The sequence below is a fragment of the Rhamphochromis sp. 'chilingali' genome (genome assembly GCF_963969265.1).
Source record: "Rhamphochromis sp. 'chilingali' genome assembly, chromosome: 3".
Classification (NCBI taxonomy): Eukaryota; Metazoa; Chordata; class Actinopteri; order Cichliformes; family Cichlidae; genus Rhamphochromis; species Rhamphochromis sp. 'chilingali'.
In genome coordinates this window covers 3,120,228-3,138,071 of record NC_137931.1, presented here as the reverse complement: position 1 = coordinate 3,138,071, position 17,844 = coordinate 3,120,228, and the positions used below count along the sequence as shown (strand labels likewise).

The 17,844-nt window shown below is 43.7% G+C and overlaps 1 protein-coding gene across 3 annotated transcripts in view; it reads right to left on the bottom strand.

The window, feature by feature from the left end:
- Window positions 1–17,844, bottom strand: part of LOC308394661 (histone deacetylase 4-like) — an 87,320-nt gene that overhangs the window by 34,626 nt on the left and 34,850 nt on the right. For all 3 annotated transcript variants that reach the window (XM_080879068.1, XM_080879066.1, XM_080879067.1), the window contains 4 exons: window positions 17,142–17,458; window positions 8,287–8,437; window positions 4,678–4,801; window positions 2,626–2,744 (listed from right to left, as the gene is read on the bottom strand). In XM_080879068.1, the coding sequence (XP_080735194.1) occupies window positions 2,626–2,744; window positions 4,678–4,801; window positions 8,287–8,437; window positions 17,142–17,458 (711 nt within the window). The remainder of the gene's footprint in view (window positions 1–2,625; window positions 2,745–4,677; window positions 4,802–8,286; window positions 8,438–17,141; window positions 17,459–17,844) is intronic.

The following is a 17,844-nucleotide window of genomic DNA, read 5'->3' as shown; positions in this document are numbered from 1 at the left end:
CTCTCCTTCTGCTGATCTCCCAGGGTGGAATGCAGCTGTGTGGGCCAGTGTCAACTGTGGTCTATCTGTTGTCGTAGCCAGCAGCCTGCAGGCTCAGAGTCAACAGGGCTGGAGCGGCCTGCCACTGGGCTAAGTGAATAATTGCACTGTAAGACGACCGCTGCTTCACGGCTACACCACCGCACACACCACTCGCACTTCGCACACCCACACAGAGCTACACATACACACACACCTGACAAAAGCTCGCTGAACACAGCTGGTTTTACTCGCTAAAGCTTTAAAGACATCTGATGTTTGAGCAGCAGACCCAAAGAATGACAGATTGTGCACCACAAGTAAACTTTTATCTATTTCTGTGGTGTGTGCAGCAGTTTTAACTGCTTTAATTCTTTTTGACATGATGAGCACCGAATGTGAAACAAAACTTTCAGCTCTGTGAATCTGTTTTAGTTTCTGGACAATAAGAAGTGCATGCTGCGCTTGTGTGTACATATCTTACATACACTATGTGAAAAAGGTATTTGGCCACCTACACATTAAATTTACTAAAGCTTTTATGCTATCCTATCCTACAACCCTAAGCATCAGTATGGTGCAGCTACAAAAGCTTCCACCCCTCTGGGAAGGATTTCTACAAGAGTCTGGAATAAATCTGTGGAAATCTTTACCCATTCATCCAGAAGAGCATTTGTGAGGTCAGACACTGATACTGAACTCACATTTTTTGATCTAGTTCATCCCAAAGGTGTTGAACGGGGTTAAACTCACCAAAATGCATCCAACCATGCCTTTTTTGGACTTTATGTACTGGATCACAGTCATGCGGGAACAGAATAAGGACCCTCCCCAAACTCTTCTCAAAGCTTGTACTCACCTGGTGTATTGTTTTGTATGTGTATGTGCTGTTAATTTATGCAACTTATAATAGTACTGCTGTCCTTCTTGGCCAGGATGCTCTTGTAAAAGAGATTCAATCTTAAGAGTAGGGATGGGTACCGGTATCCGGTGCCATGATGGCACCGGTTCTGACATAAACGGTAGTAACCAGACCGAAAAGCAGCGCACATTTCGGTGCTTTTTTTTCCTGAGATGTGATACACTTTAGATTTTAGCCAATCATTTTACCTTTGCGAGCGTAGTAGGCGGGCCCAGGTACGTACGTTCTTTTAGAGCAGAGCTACAGATTAAAAATGTCCAAGGCGAAGCGGTCAAAGTCTGGCTGTACTTCACAGCAAAAGATGCAAACTCAGCAGCAACAAGTGCTTTAAGCTGATACTGTGATACTGTCAAAGGAGGTAACACCTCGAATCCGATGAAACACCTGGCGACGCATAGCGTTTTTTTAAAAAGCCGAGAAATGCGCCGTATTTGATAGCTTGCTGCGAGACCTCACACCGAGCACATCTACTGCGGGTTTGGTGCCTGTTATCGGACCCGGAGTTAGCAACATCCCCCAAGAACCCGAAGAGGAGAGTCCTGGCCCCTAGCCCTGCCAGTGTAGCAGGAATGATGAGGATGATGATGCAGCAGCAGCCGTTCTTCTCTGCGTGAGTAGCTTAATGTTGTTCATGTATAATTTACGTTGAGTAGGCTAACCACGTTATTACATTAATGCATGTAAGGTGAACTAGCAAACACCGTCGTAGTTACATGCGGCTGTCTTCTTGTTTGATGGCAGATACTCCCTTCACCCTGGCCAAAAAGGCTAAAATGACCAAAGAAAAAGTGGAAAACAGTTAAACATGAGAGGTTTAGGACAAATTGTGTGTTCTCCATTCTTTAAGCACCAGTTCGAGCACCGTTAAAGTACCAGTTTGGGACTGGTATCGGATAAAACCTAAATGATACCCATCCCTACTTAAGAATTTATTTTCTCCGGGTTAAATAGAGGTTTATTTTTTTTAAAACTGCTCCAGAGTTTACTGGTAGTGTGCTTTATGCTTGGCATTGTACTTGATGTAAGGCAGTTGAAATTTCACCAACTGACTTGCTGCTTTGGTGGCACATTATAGTAGTACCACACCCAAATTCACTGAGCTATGTTGTTATGTAAAGGGAGAGTGGCTTTTTAAACATTGAAGAAAAGACACCTGCAAAAGCACCTGTGGAAATGTGGAAGTTTAAGAGGACCAAGAACAGAGCCCTGGGGAACTCCAAAGGTAATTGGAGTTCTTCACTACTAACACAGCCCTCAAGCCAGTTAGTCTTAATATTCAAATATCCAATACATTAAAGGAAATAACAGTAAATATAGCTGTCATATTTTGGTAAAAAACAGTAACTTTTTACTATTCAAACTATCAGTGTCAAGCTGATGTTTCTTAGCGCTCACTGTACTGAACTACACTTACCTACACTTGCACTCTCTACTGCTCTCATGTAGGGAATGCTGGGAGACCCTGACAGCCTAATCTGGATGTGATTAATGGAGCAGTGCTCAGTGCCATCTAAATAATTCTAGATGTGAGTCTACATGGCAGCTACTGGACATTAAACTTTCAATGTGTGTGTGTGTGTGTTTGTGTGTGTGTAATTCTCATGTGTGCATGCAGCAAATAGATGAGTCTGCACTGCCAAAACAAAGTGTATCCACATGCGTATGTGTGTGTGTGGGGACCGCACCAGTCTTTCGCAGTGGGAAGTCATCCCGGGGGTTGTAGACGCCCAGCACAGGGTGGTTGTAGGTGGACACGCCAGTCTGTGGAGGCGAGCTCTGGTCCAAAGAGCTGTGCTGGGTTTTGCTGCAAAACACACACACACACACACACGCACACACACACACACACACACACACACACACACACACACACACACACACACACACACACACACACACACACACACACACAGTATTAAAGGGGCCACCAAGATCACAAAACATGTGCAACAAGGCAAAACACCGATAACTCACTGTACACGTGACTCAATGAGTAATCCAGACAAAGTAACGAACTTCATGGCTGTCATAGATCTTTATGATTAAAGCATCATGCAAATCCCTTGGCAAGAACACAGAAATGTGCTGCCATCTGTTCACTGCCTGCAAAATAAGGTGGTGTTTGCAGGCAAAGTTAAGCCGTGTTGGCTTTGACCCAAATGCATGTTCCTGACAAGCGGATGCACACACTTGTCTCTTCCAAACTGAGTCCAATGAGTGGAGAAATTTAGATTACAGAGAGAGGCGTAGAAAAGGAGAGAAGCAGGCAGATATAGAAAGATACACTTTGTGTTACTTTGAGCTGTTGAAAGTCAACACTTGTGGGTGTTTCACTGGGTCACACATCAAGATTATGTAACGTTATTTATTTGGTTTTGCGTTTGCAATTTGTGGTTTCAGTCCTTTTTTGTTGTAGCACAAAGACGCATGTAGTCATAGGGAATAATATTCGGATGTGCTACATCCAGGGCTGAACTTCAAAGCTAAATATGGTAAATGGTAAATGGTCTGTATTTATATAGCGCTTTACTAGTCCCTAAGGACCCCAAAGCGCTTTACATATCCAGTCATCCACCCATTCACACACACATTCACACACTGGTGATGGCAAGCTACATTGTAGCCACAGCCACCCTGGGGCGCACTGACAGAGGCGAATATATGTCAGGCCTGTGTCAGCAGTAGTGAGCGCTAATATTAATTTAAGGGCTGTGCTTTTATTCTACAGTTCTGAGTTATTTACACAGAGAGAAAAGTCAACTGCATATACATTTTCATACAAAATATACAATTAGCTGATGGCACGTTACACTGGTTGAACTAAAGTCTCTCACCTGAGTTGCAAAGTTCTACGGGTTTTTGAGAATTGATATTACTGGAAATTCAATTCAAAACTGAAAAATATACTTTTTCCAAGTAAACGAATTAATGACAGTAAAGAATGAATGAATACATGTGAATTTTAATTGTGTTCCCAGTGTCAAAAGTCCCAGAGGACTGTCTTTACTCACCGCGAGTCCATTTTACCATTATTCAACTATTTGTCGTTAAACTCACATCTTCATGTTTCCTTCACACAGAGTCAAACCAGGACTGCAAACTCCTTGCGAGTAGGAAAAGTTGGCGTCCAGTGATTGGAGTATTTATATATAAATATAACTGATGTGTGTTTGTATATTAAATTCTGTAGCTTGCATTGAGCACGCTGTCTACAATGTCACTGACGGGCAATAAAAAACATGTGACGGGAGGCCACCAAACCTAGAAAGAGGAAACAGCAAGTGTGCACACCTGCACAAGGCTCCCGAGATGCTACAATAACCATCCAAGGCCAAGTCTTCAATGTGAGGGTCCCTATCATCAGCTTCCAATATGCAGCTCTATCACGTGTGCGTGTGAGCATATGTGTGTGTGCGCGCTGCCATCTTTGTTTCATAACCCTGCTAGATCCATCTTTCAGTCGGGCTCACACAGTGTGGCAGGTGTGGAGGAGCGGAAGCTCGCTGACAGATTAAGATACAATCCAATACATTATTCAGCCGCTGTCAGAGACAGAATTACCATCCTACACTTAGAAAGACCTGCAGATGCGTTCAGGAGTCTTCTGCTGCTTACAGTCATTACAAAGAATCAGCGGCGGCTCGCGCACTGACAGGAGGGAGAATGATTTGATGTCAAACAAACTGTGCATCATGTGCATTACTAGCTGAGCTAATACCACAAAAGATGCTCCTCACCGGTACCAGTAGGGAGCGTCGTTGGGGAGGCCTCCTTGGTTGATGCTACGCTGGGCCAGTGCCTTCTTCTTATTCAGGACGAACTCCTGGAGACGCATCTTCACCTCGGTGCTGGCCACAGCGCCTGAAAGAGAAAGCCACGGATAAAGTCATTACAGCTGAATGTACGCTACATCACGAGCAATTACCATAACAAGTTAGCCACCGCGACTGAACTTGTAGGAAGACTGCGCGGAAAAGGGCCAAGTGTCCATGGGTGGTTGACGCGATAGTTGGATGTCTCATCACAATTCTCATAATCAGTTTGATCTTTTTCACTTAAGTGTGAAACGAACCCTATTACACTCTTCCACTGTAACATGTTTCAAAGCAGATACTGTCTTTGGCTGATCTGTCTTCATTAGGTTTTTAATACTGTGGGTGGCAGAGTGCTGCCTCACAGCAAGTCCTGGGTTAGAATCCACGACTTGTGTGGATTCTCTGTGAGTACTCTGGTTCTCTCACAGTCCAAAGACATGCATGGCTTTAGGTTAACTGGTGATTCTACATGTGAATGCGGGCGTGAATGTTGGCCTCTTGTCCAGGGAGTAGCCTGCTTCTCGCTTTATGACAGCTGAGATAGGCTCCAGGCCGCCCCTGCCACCCTAAATTGGATTAGTGGAAGGAAAGATGGATGGATGGACTCCAGTTTTAAATGGCTAATCTCTGTAATCACATATCTATTAGGAGTTGGTGGGCATGCGTGTTGTTGTTCCTGGGTTTTTGTTTCCCTTTTCGAGACGCAGGTAGGCGGGGCGGTGCTTGATGGCATTCGGGCGGCGTATCGGACGTCATCAGTGGGAGCATTTATGGAGCTGAGTAACGGACGTCTGGTGTCGCAGTATTGTCGCTTCCACAAGTGGTAACCTGCTTTTGCAAGATTAATCTGTTGCTTCCGCGCTACTGAGCTGCATGTTTTAAGATCCGTCTCCTGCCTGCTTTCCCTCTGCACCAGCCTGTCTCGCCGCCTGCCTGTGTGTGCTGGCCCTCTTTGGATCTGTGACAGAGACTTACCTCGCGCCGGCCTGTGACCACTGCCATACCTGTATTTCAGTGTTTCAAGTAAGCTCTCCAACTCTCCCCGTCCGCCTCAGTTTTACTCTCGACGTTATCCCCTAACTCTGTTTTGTCGCTCGTCCTCAGGTAGCTCCGGTGCGCCATCTATCCTCCCGCATACCTCGGCTCCGTTTCATCCCCTCGGCTCTGTCTCCTCGCACATTTTCCCGGCCACTGTACATAGCCCCTTCCCTTGTAAATATTCCCCTGTCACTGTAAATAAATCTGCTTCACCGCGATCCTGTGCCCGTGTGTGTTTCTGCCACTAAATCCCCCCGTTTAAATTCCCCTAACAATATCTGCATGTTCATATGTAACATCTATAGGCATGAGATGAGACTTCTGGTATTCCAGTGTAACTAGACTATCCCAGCTAAGACCTCCAACAGGAGAGATCTTATTCCTAATCCTCAGATCAGGTAATTTTGGATAACCGATCACTACATGCAGGTTAAAAGTTTAGAGTTCGTTTGGCGGTGATTTAGTTTTTATCTTAAACCAAAACTTGCACACATATCAACTGACTACAGATTCCTGAGTCTGGACTCCTGAGATATAGGACACTGCCCCCAGAAGCTAAGGGGGGAATCAAACATTGCCACAGCTTTGTACCATTTAACACCACTTATTGCACGAATACCTGCTCCAGTATTCTGAAAGCTGTTGCCACTCAGACAAAACATCCACATCACTGCCAGCATATAAAGAAAAGAAGTCAAAATCAGGACCAAAGATTTATTAATGTTTTCTTTCCAGAAAGTCCCATCTTTATCTTCAGAGGAAATTCAACAATCAGATCAGAATCAGAATCAGAAAGGGTTTTATTGCCAAATGTTGAGCGGGTTTACAACATTAGGAAATTGCTGCGGTGCTTCAGTGCAAACATACTGTTATAAATTAAGCTTATTAGACTCCCTATTAGCAAGGACTTGGCAACAGTGGGAAGTAAAACCTCCCTTTTAACAGGAAGAGGGCTAATTTGTTCAGTTGTCTTGTATTTTCTAAACTTATTATGCATAAATCCCATCTGGAAGCTAAAATCAACTCGTCAACTGGAAGTCATTGAACAGTAAAACTTGAACGTCTGACCTTCCTCAGACGTTTAGGCAGAAATTAGTGTTTGTCTCAGTTTTCTGTGTAATCTGGGGTGCTCAATAGAAAGATACGAAAGTGGGCTTTAAGTAACTGCGACTATCTCCCGATTTTTAAAATGAAAAGAATCAGTTGAGAAAAGAATCAGCGGATTAATTACTAAAATAACCAATCAATCAAAAAACCATGCTCTCGTCTTACAGTGAATCAGCAAAAACAGACTTCTTGGATAAAGAACTGTGGTAAGAAAGAAAAACGCTACAAACTAAGAAATTTACAGACCACAAACTGCACCTTTGCAGATACACGTGAGAGCAAACACTGCAGTCCTCTCTCTTGCTCTTTTGGACACACACACACACGCACACACACACACACACACACACACACACACACACACACACACACACACACACACATGATCTGTAACCATTTTCCATATAGTGTGTAAACGGCTCTCAAGGACTCCTGTCCACTTGCTTTCAATGAACTGTTGAGAGACATCCAGCAGGCAGCGGTAACAACTCGGCCCAGCTCCAGCCAAGGCCACCGGGCTAATACAGCTCGTTTACCACAGTAAATACACAGGTTCTCCAAGTAAAATGGAAATACACAGACATGCAAACACACACGCACAGAAGCGCACAAACACAACGGTCCTTTTGAACAGAGAGTTCTCGATAACTCTGGCAGATGCTACCAAGCTTCCTGACTGTATAGACAGGAAACAATAGCTCACAGTAGTGGTGGTGGTGGTGGTGGTGGTGGGTACCCTACACACGACATTATATGCTGTAACTGTAACACTGAACTGAGTGTGAAATCAAATGCTGTTCATAACGTAAGCTACTAATATGGGGACGACAACCTCTAATTATTGTTTCCAGTGTTATCCTGTTGATGCATCCCAGTAGGTTAAGTTCTGTATGTATTTATGGAAAACATAAATGCACGCAAGTCTCTTGCTTTGGGGACACTCATATGGATCCTATAAACCTGAAGGTATTTATTAAACTCAGAGGAAAGACTCCCACAAACAGTGGTTAGCAACAAGCACAACTTGGCTCCTGTTATGTTTTAGTTAAACCCAGATTAGATTCATTACTGGGTACGACCCACAGAGATTCACAGCAGATTCTGTTGTGAGTATAGATGTGGTAGAGAATTCTGTATGACAACTGCAGGTTCGTAGGAGCTTTGATCAGCTTAGATAGTGACATACTGAGGCACCAGTGGTGACAAAGTGTGAACTGAAGATGAGAGAAAATAAATAAGTTACATTTGCTGTTATACTGGTTCAATATATGATTTCATATGGTTTTGCTGTTCAAACTGGGAAAGTTGGCTACAGGGCGCAGGCTTGGCTTCAGATTCAGTTTGACTGCTAGCGCTCTCAGTATCACTCATCTTGCTTCAACTTACTTTCTTGGCCCCTCTCCTTGTTCTTCAGCAGCAGCAGCTTCTGTTCTCTCTGCTGCTTCTCCAGCTCCTGCTCCCGACGGTGGTTCTCCATCTTCCTCTGATGTTCCAACAGCTCCTGCTGGTGCTTCAAAGCCAGGAGCTCCTGTTGCTGCTGCACGAAGAAAGACCACAATCACATTAGCAAATATTCACCAAACGGGCGACTGATTGCAGATAATTCCAAGTATCCTGCACGGAAGTTTGGAACTGTTCCTTATTAGCCCTCACATCTATCTGTCTACATATCATGAGATGAGATAAGATAGGCTTTATTAGTCACAGAGTTGGGAAATTCACATTGTTAGAGCAGCAGAGTGAACACAGCAGGAATAAATAGGTCAACAACAATACGAGCATGCAAAAACACAGAAAACTACAAGGTTATATACAATATTTACCATATTCACAAGAGCTTTATGTTTCCTTCTCCGTAATCACCACACATGTCCAAACAACAAACTCATCCCATACTTTTGTGAGCATGTCTCACTACAGTCACTGCTGTTGCTATGCTACCTACCAGTGACCACGTGAAACTCACAAATACGCTTTTTCTAATAGCTCAATTCAATTTTATTTATACAGCAACAAATCACAATGACAGTTACCTCAAGGTGCTTAATATTGTAAGACAAAGACCACAATAATGCAGAGAAAATTCCAACAATCAGATGACCGCCTGTAAACAAGCATTTTGGTGACAGTAGGAAGGAAAAACTCCCTTTTAACAGGGAGAAACTTCCAGCAGATCCATGTGGCCAGCTGCTGCGACTGGCTGGGGTCGGTAGTATACAGTAGGCTACTGTATATGAAGAACTATTACCACTTGGGTCATTCCACATAAATCAACCGTTTTTTAAAAAGTTCCCACGTGACCCCCTCAGAATCACATCATTGATTTTTTATGTATGATACAATTAGTGCATTTAATGAAGAAGTGCAAAGGTTTTACACTCTGAGGTGGGTGAAAGCATTTTTGAGCCCTCACGTCTGTAAGAACAAGAGACAGACATTCAATTTTCAGGCCTAAAACTCAGCTCCAGATGTCACAACCTGAAGCCAAAATCAATTTCTGTTGCATCAACTTGACAGGATATATCACATTTTCAGTAGCAAAGCTGCACCAATTTAATGTCTATGATGCAGAGGAGCAGGAACAAGCATTAGTGCCTTAGAAGTTTCATTTGTGGCTTTAACCTCAAGAAGGGAATTTTGGGGGTTCATTTTTAAAGGTCATGTCAACATGAAGGATTGGTTGGTTGATCAAAACAGGTCACGGCATATGAAAGGTCTCATTGTTTACCTACATTTTGATCCTAGGCTCACCTTCAATCCATGATTACTTTCTTATATAGTCATATTTTCACCTTGTGGCTGTGAAATGGTGTTAACTTGCACTTTGGACGCGCTTTTTGCACCGATCGAACAACTTTAAGTCCCGAAGACGTTTTATTTCCCCACAATCTGAGCGCACATAAGAGCCTGAATCACAGTGGCTCTTCCAGATCAGTGGATCTGAGTATTAAACACAAGTGTCACAGCAAATGGATGGTCCATATGACATGTGACATCATCATCATATGGCAAAAGAATCTGAACAGGAAACAAAACAATCACCGTCTGTGATCCCGGACATTCTGGGTGCTCAAATTCGAACGACTTTTAAGAACGTCAGGAACTTAAAGGAAAGAAAATCATAGCATGATGGTGAAGTTTTATATGCCTAAATTAAATATACTAAATCTATTGCACCAAAGAAATCCGCTGATGCTACTGGCTCACTTCACGGACTAAACCCGCTCGCCTTATCAGATACCATCACTTTGCAAAGATCTTAAAAATGCAACCATTTCATTACTTGGTCGTCTTTAAAAGTCGAGTAGTCCCATTTCTGCTTTGCTTGAGTTGCCATCTGAAGTAAATACATCTGACAGCTGTTTAAAGAAAAAAAAGGAGGGGGAAAGAAATAAAACCTTTGCAGTTCTATAAAAAAATCCCCAAAAACCTCAGGCCAGAAGCTTAAGCCTTTAAATAAATATAAACAATTTAACAGGGGGATGAGGCTTTAGTAAAAAAAACACATAATCCAATCTGCTTCTTCCTCAGAAAAAAGACAGAAGAGCATCTGTTAAATGCTCTGAAATCTGCCTTCCCTGTGCTTTTATACCGCAGAAACAAACTCACCTGTGCCCTGACGGCTTGTGCTGAAACCAAAAAGGTCAAAAATAAAATCACAGTAAAAGCCAACCTGTGCTTGGAGACACCTCTTCATCCCACTTGAGTGTCCTAAGACCCAGAGCCTAAAAGCATCAATTAAATTAAACGCAGGCTGAAGCTCACTTTCACCCTTTTCGCAGCCGTAATTTCAACAACATAAAGTACAGAGTCAAGCCTCCGAATCACTTTGTAATATGGAATAAATAGGCAAGCTGCCTGCACTCCGCCAGCAACATAATGACCTCTTGCTGATGTGCCAAGGAATCAACACCCTGGGCTCCTTTCTCCCTTATCATTGTGAAACCAGTGGCAATATTTGATTAGTTTACTGTAACGGCATGTAATCAGGTCGTGATGGCGTCTTTTTATTTTTTTAAGAAGTGTAAATAAACGCTCAGTAGCCGGGACATGCGCTCGTGTTTACCGCCAGGGTAAATCAAATGCTCGAGACCGGTCTGTGAATAAATTAGCGGCTGAAGGTGAGAGGAAGGTGAGGTGGGGCCCGTGAGAAAAGCTCATCGGCTGTCTGGCTGGCTTCCAGCCCGACGCCTGAATCCTTTTTCCTTTTTTTGGTCTTTCAATCGAGGTTGGGGGATAAGGGATTGAGTGGGTGGCAAGGCTCAAAGTAACCTCGCCACCCACATTCACACAGCCCAAACCCCTGTGGCTCACTAGGCCAGAGATGTACACAGCGCTTTGAGGGCCCCGAAAAGCGCTATATAAATGCAATCCATTATTATCATTATTATTATTATTATAGAAAATGTTGCCACTTTTTGACTAAATACTCTGAAGAGTTTCCGACTGTCTCAATTTCTGAGAGTTCCCCGTTGTTAGCATGTGAATCAGCGTATGTACGCCTGCTGCTATGGGTACTCGAGTATGTGCTACTGTGGGCATGTGTTCGAGTGCTTGCTGACATTTAAGAGGATGTTTAGGTTTTAATGGCTGTAGATTTCTGTGCGTGCGTGCACACAGGAGCTGATTGAGGACAGGCCTCACTGCTCAGTCTGTGCGTCACTCTCCTCCATCTGCGCGCCGCCACAACTCAAACGCACCTTCAGATATCCTCGCTCATCCCTCGGCATCACAAAAATGACAAAACAGGACGGAAAACTTTGGTGTTCCTCCACCGCAAAAGAAGTGCGTATTCCCGCTCCTCCAGAACATCTTATGTACGCGTTCCAGCAAACGCGCGTTCCAACTTCTTATCTGACGCGCGTCTTTTATTTTGACAGCGAATGCGCACCTGCGGACCACTTATGTGCAGCCCTGTGTATGGAATTTACAATAAATGCATCATAATTCCCTATAGTCTGAAGGTTTTACATATCAGAACATAGTAAAAATGTAACCTGGTCCTTAGCAGCTCTTAACATGAGGTGAATACAACCTACAACAGATTATTTAACAAAATGCAGAGGTGCACCCTTCCAGCTTTCTAAGTCCTGCTAATCATATGCACTTGATTAGCCGATCACCAGTAATTCTGAGCACCTCTGTAAAAGCAGAAGTTTTGTAAGGTTGCTGGTCTGGAGCATTCAGTTGTGTGTTAACACGATGCCAAGGAGGAAAAAACAAAGGCAACTCGTGCTGCCCATCAGTCTGGGAAGCATTGTAAGGTCATTTCCAAACAATCTGAAGTCCATTATTCTGCACTGGGAAAGATTATTCACAAGTACAAAACATTCAAGACAGTTGCCAGTCTTCCCAGGAGTGGACAATTCACCCGAAATTCACCTCAAGGTCAGTGCGTGCAATGCTCGGAGACGCTGCAAAAAACCCAAGAGCTACATCTCAGACTCTGCAGGCTTCAGTTAAAATGGTAAATGTTAAAGTTCATGACAGTGCAGCTGGAAAAAGACCGAACAGGTTGGAGGGTAACAAGGGGCAAATCTCTTTTCTTTAAAATAACAGGACAAGAACAATTTCTGTTTGCAAAGCTGCATCTGAACAAAACACAAGACTTCTGAAACAATGTCCTTTGGATGAGACCAAAGTTTGACCATGACGCACAACAACCAAATACATCATACCAGCTGTCAAGCATGGTGGTGAAGGGCCACGATTTGGCCTCAGCACCTTGTAGTCATCGATACAATGATGAAATCCACTCTATACCACAGTAGAGTCAAAGTGAGGTCATTGTGGGCGACCGTGGCTCAGGGGGTTGGGAAGCGCATCTGTAACCGGAAGGTCGCCGGTTCGATCCCTGGGCTCTCTGTCCTGGTCGTTGTGTCCTTGGGCAAGACACTTTACCCTACTTGCCTACTGGTGTTGGCCAGAGGGGCCGATGGCGCGATATGGCAGCCTCGCTTCTGTCAGTCTGCCCCAGGGCAGCTGTGGCTACAACCGTAACTGCCTCCACCAGTGTGTGAATGTGAGAGTGAATGAATAGTGGTATTGTAAAGCGCTTTGGGTGCCTTGAAAAGCGCTATATAAATCCACTCCATTATTATTATTATTATTATTATCTGTCCAACAGATAAGGTTGGACCCAAACGGGGTTGTGCAACAGGACCATGATCACAAGACTGAATGGATCATTTTAAACGTCTAGAAAGGAAAAAGATACAATAGAGTGAAATTACAGGAAGAGGAAAAAAACAGTGAAATACAAAAACAAAAAAAATTAAATGAAGAAAAATGTAAACCAAAAGTAAGAGACAGAAGAAAGTAGGAGGAGCGGATGACACACAAACAAATGAGGGAAAAGTTTAAATGTGAAGACAGAAGGAAGAAGTGAGAGAAGGAACAAGAAAGGAGAAAATTAGAGACGGGAAGAGCAAGGGGAAAAAAGCAGAACCAGTAAGGAAGAAGGAAGCACAAAAAGACAAAGGCAAGACAAGCTCGAAAGAAACGAGAAAAGGAAAGAATAAATAAAAAGGTTCGTAAAGAGGGAAGCTGAGCACCAAGAGATCAAGAGAGCAAAGACTTGCATGTGACATTCAAACTAATGTAATCCTGCACGTCGCCATCTGATCTTCTGCCCCCACAATCCATTTTTAGACAATTTATTCTAAGTCCTGAAATAATAAGTAGTTCAGCTGTATCTGCGTGTATTACAATTCATATTACAGCAGTATTCTTCTAAAAAAGAGCAAATACTGGAATATCTTTATGTGACATTTCTGCCTCTCGGGAGCGCTCCGGCGCTCTCGGGGGTGGGGGTGGGGGGCTGATGTATTAAAGCTTCGGCGTGTGGGCGTGATGATCTAGATTCACTTTGTATTTCCAGGTCACTGTGACATGTGATCCAAGCTCCAGCGCACACTCCTGTGCAGCTCTGTTTATGTTCCCCAAGCGTCCGGCCCGGGCCGTTCACACCAAACCGAACTTTTCACTTTTTCACGTCGCCCTGAGCACACCGTATATTTCTGGATATTTAAAGTAAGGCTACAACAGGGCTTGTGCATAACTTATGTAACACCAGGGGAAAAAAGTCTTTCGCACATTTTCCGACTTCAACCACATGCTCATATTGCTCTTCTCCATCTCTGGAGTTAAAATAAATGAAGGCAGACTGCCTCCTTGTTCTCTGCTCCCTCTTCACTCGCAGCATTTAAAGGTCTCACAGGCTGAGTTTAGTCTGCTAATGAAGAATCCCGCGGCAGACTACATCAAAGTCTGTCTTTGCTTTGTTTAGGACAGTTTTAAATAGGTTTGAGTAACAGGCCCGCTGCTCTGCTTTTACACTGATGGAAGAATTAAAGTGAAATCAGTGTCCAACAGCGTTTGTTCCTCGCTGACAACAACAATATTACAACCTGTGTATTTAAAACAACAAAAAAATATTAACAGTTTTACTGCTTCACTCTTCAGGGCTTATTAGCCGCATTTACAATGATCGTGGAGAGAGCCGATGCTTACCAGAAGTCTGACAAATTTAAAATTAGTAACCAATCGATACAAAAAACTCAAATTTCTTTGATTACCCATTTGCAGCAGTGTCGATACCTCAAAACACTGAACATCACTCTGAGGAATTTCAACAGGTCAGTAAAGCTCCTGTTTCAACCACGCTGACGTATTTAAAAGTTATAATAAACGTCAACACATTAATGTTAGCCGTTTAGCTATTAGCAGTTACCCAATAGCCATGTTATGGTGAATTTACGGTAAAGTGGGTAGGTATTAATCTAAACTGAGCCTCCAGAGTCTGCAACCTACGTAAATGTGCTTGTGTGCAGTAGGGCTGCCACGATTTGTCGACTAGTCACGATTACGTCGACTATCAAAATCGTCGACGACTGATTTAATAGTCGACGCGTCGTTTGAAACTTTGTAAGATCACAAAAGACGCAGGAATAAGTGGCAGGATTTAAGAGTGTAATAACGGACTGAAACAGAAGATGGCAGCATTGCATGTACAAGGATGTCAGCTACCGTTAAACCCCGAAGAAGAAGAAGAAGCAGCTGTGTCCCAGAATTCATAGCGCGGCCCAGCGCAGTTTCCAACAATGGCGGCAGCTAGTTAGTTTTAATGTTACTCTTAATATTCTTTCTGGGTCACAAAATAAACGTTTAACATATTTTCAGGCGAGAATGTAGCTGTGTAAACCTCAAATATCTGCTCAGTTTATCAGGACACCACATATTTTCAAAAGCGCTCCGACGTTTTCGGAGACATCTGTTACCCACTAGCTCGTTAGCGAGCCGGGGGCTAGGTCACTAGCACGGTGAGAACACCGGACTCCCCGCAAATCGTTTTCAAACCCACCGCCGTCTTTCGCTACTCAGGTTAAATATATATGAGTCACTTAGATAACTTAAAATGTTATTGTTTGGCTTTTTTTTTTTAGTATTTTATTTGTTCCTGAGTAAATCAGTTTGTCTGAGATTAAAGTTATAGTTTTTACACAGCTGAATAAACGTCAAGCAGACACCTGATTATCAGAAGTGTGAGATGCTCCAGAATATACTCCAGTGTCCTGTTATATTTTAGATAGCAAGGAGTTTATTAAACTTCACCGAAACAATCTGCAAATTTCATTAAAATTTAATAAACTATCATCTTGTCTTTATTTTTAGTTAGCACAGACCTTAAACACTTAAAGCTGTACGCTAATGATAGTTATATAAGAGTAGATGCTGCTGGTGCAATAAGCTGTAGTTTTATGTCTAATGGATGATGATCTGATTAGTCGACTAATCGCAAAAATAATCGGTGACTAGTCGACTATCAAAATAATCGTTTGTGGCAGCCCTAGTGTGCAGTCCTCCGGAAAGACCGCGACCAGGTCTAATGCTGATCTGTTGAGCTGTGGACCAGAAGAGGCTGTTGTCTGTCTGTTTTCAATACTCTGCTGCTTTTAAAGCCAAGTGTTGAATATTTAAAAGTAGAATGGGAGGCAGAGCCTGCAGCTTTCAGGTCCATCTGTGGAACCAGCTCCCAGTTTGGATTCAGGAGGCAGATATGATAAATCATATAGTTAGGGCTGGATCAGGTGACCCTGAATCCTCCCTTAGTTATCCTACAATTGATCTAAGCTGCTGGACGCTTCCCATGATGCACTGAGTGTTTCTGTGCTTATACACCTCTCTGTATTTGGTCATTAGTTATGATTAATCTCTGGCTCTTTTCCACAGCATGTCTCCTCTCAACCACAACTAGTCTGATTCTGCCTGAGGTTTCTTCCTGTTAAAAGGGAGCTTTTCGTCCCCACCGTCTCCAAGTGGTTGCTCATAGGGGAGGGTCTGATTGTTGGGGTTTCTCTGTCTTTACTTTACATTATAAAGTGCCTCGAGGCGACTCATGTGATTTGGTGCTATATAAATAAAACTGAAGTGAACTAGTTCGAGTGGGAGTACTTGATAAAGGTGATGCAACACAAATAAGGCTGTGTGTATTATTTGCTTCTAGAAAGTTGTGCCTATCTAAAGCGCTTTTACGACTCTTTTTGTGATTCGGCCCTGTATAAATAAAGTTGAACTGAACTGAACAACAAATCTGCAAAACAAAGAATGAAAAAGTCAAAGTCCAGACCTCAAACCGACTGAAATACTGCGGTCAGACATTAAGAGCTGTTCATAAACGAGTGGCTGCAACCCACAGTAAATGGAAGCAGACTAAAACAGACTAAGACTGTGAAAAAATTCCCCCAGACTGATAAAGTCATGCAGAAAAAAAAGGTTTGTCTACAAGCTCCTGAATCATGGAGCGTGCCTACTACTGAGGGTGGATTTCAATCATTTCCGAACCGGATCAGAACAGGGTTGGAGGGGTGAACGCGCTGCTTTTAAGTTGAAATGTTCTGAACAGGCGGCACAGGAAGCCTCCTACTGGATTTTAGCGTGTTCCTTGTCAAGTCTAGAAAAACATTTTCTTCCAGCATTGTTAGCAGCCCTTCCTTTGTTCACAGACGGACTCACAGGTGAACTAGCTGTGATTGGTGGAATCACTGTGCAATCACGTCCAAATAATCCTGCCGGGCCGTCACAGCTTTAACTGCTCTTCTTTTGGCTGATGTGAAACTGCAGCTTTAAGGACTGCTAGTGCCATTTCTGGAAAACGTGGGCCAAATTTTTCAGATTTGTTTTGAATGCCTCCTTTTTTTCCAGCACTTGAACTTCATTCATTGACAAACACGCGGCCGTACCTGAATGTGCTCCTGCAGCTGGGCCTCATGCTGGCGGGACAGCTGCTCGTGCTGCCTCTGGAACTCTGCGATGAGGATCTGCCGCTGGATCTGCTGCTTCTGTTTCAGGGCCAGCAGCTCAGCCTGCAGCTGCTGCTCGTGCACCGATGCCGCCACCACGCTGCCGCCACCGCTGCCGCCGCCGGGCTGGCCGGGCGACTGCTGGGCGGGCGGGGAGAGCGAGGACACCTGCTGCTGCTGCTGGTGATGGTCCACGCGCAGATCCATGGGGATGGCGGCCGGCGGGAGACGAAGGGGCAGCGCAGAGTTGATGTCGACTGCAAGGGAAGATGACGGGAGAGAAGAAGAAAGGCATCTGCTTTTTTAGTTTGCTCCTGACAGGTGGTGACACCTCACAGCAAAGCAAGCTGCCAACATTATCATCACCATCATCTCACCACAGATTATTAAAACATTCAAGGACGTATTTTCTAACCGAAAGCCTCTCCAGACACTCAGCGAGCATCAGCTCCTCGTGTATTTTTAGCAGCATCACAAGCAGCAAAGTAAAGCTTAGAAACGTACAGATTGGGCCCACTATCACGTGAAAGCAATTAATAAAAGTCTGACACCCAGCAGCAGAAAATAGGAAAAAGGAGAGTGGATCCCAACGGCTCTCTGTAACATGTTCACATGTGTCACATTGATCCTGTTCTCGAGCACT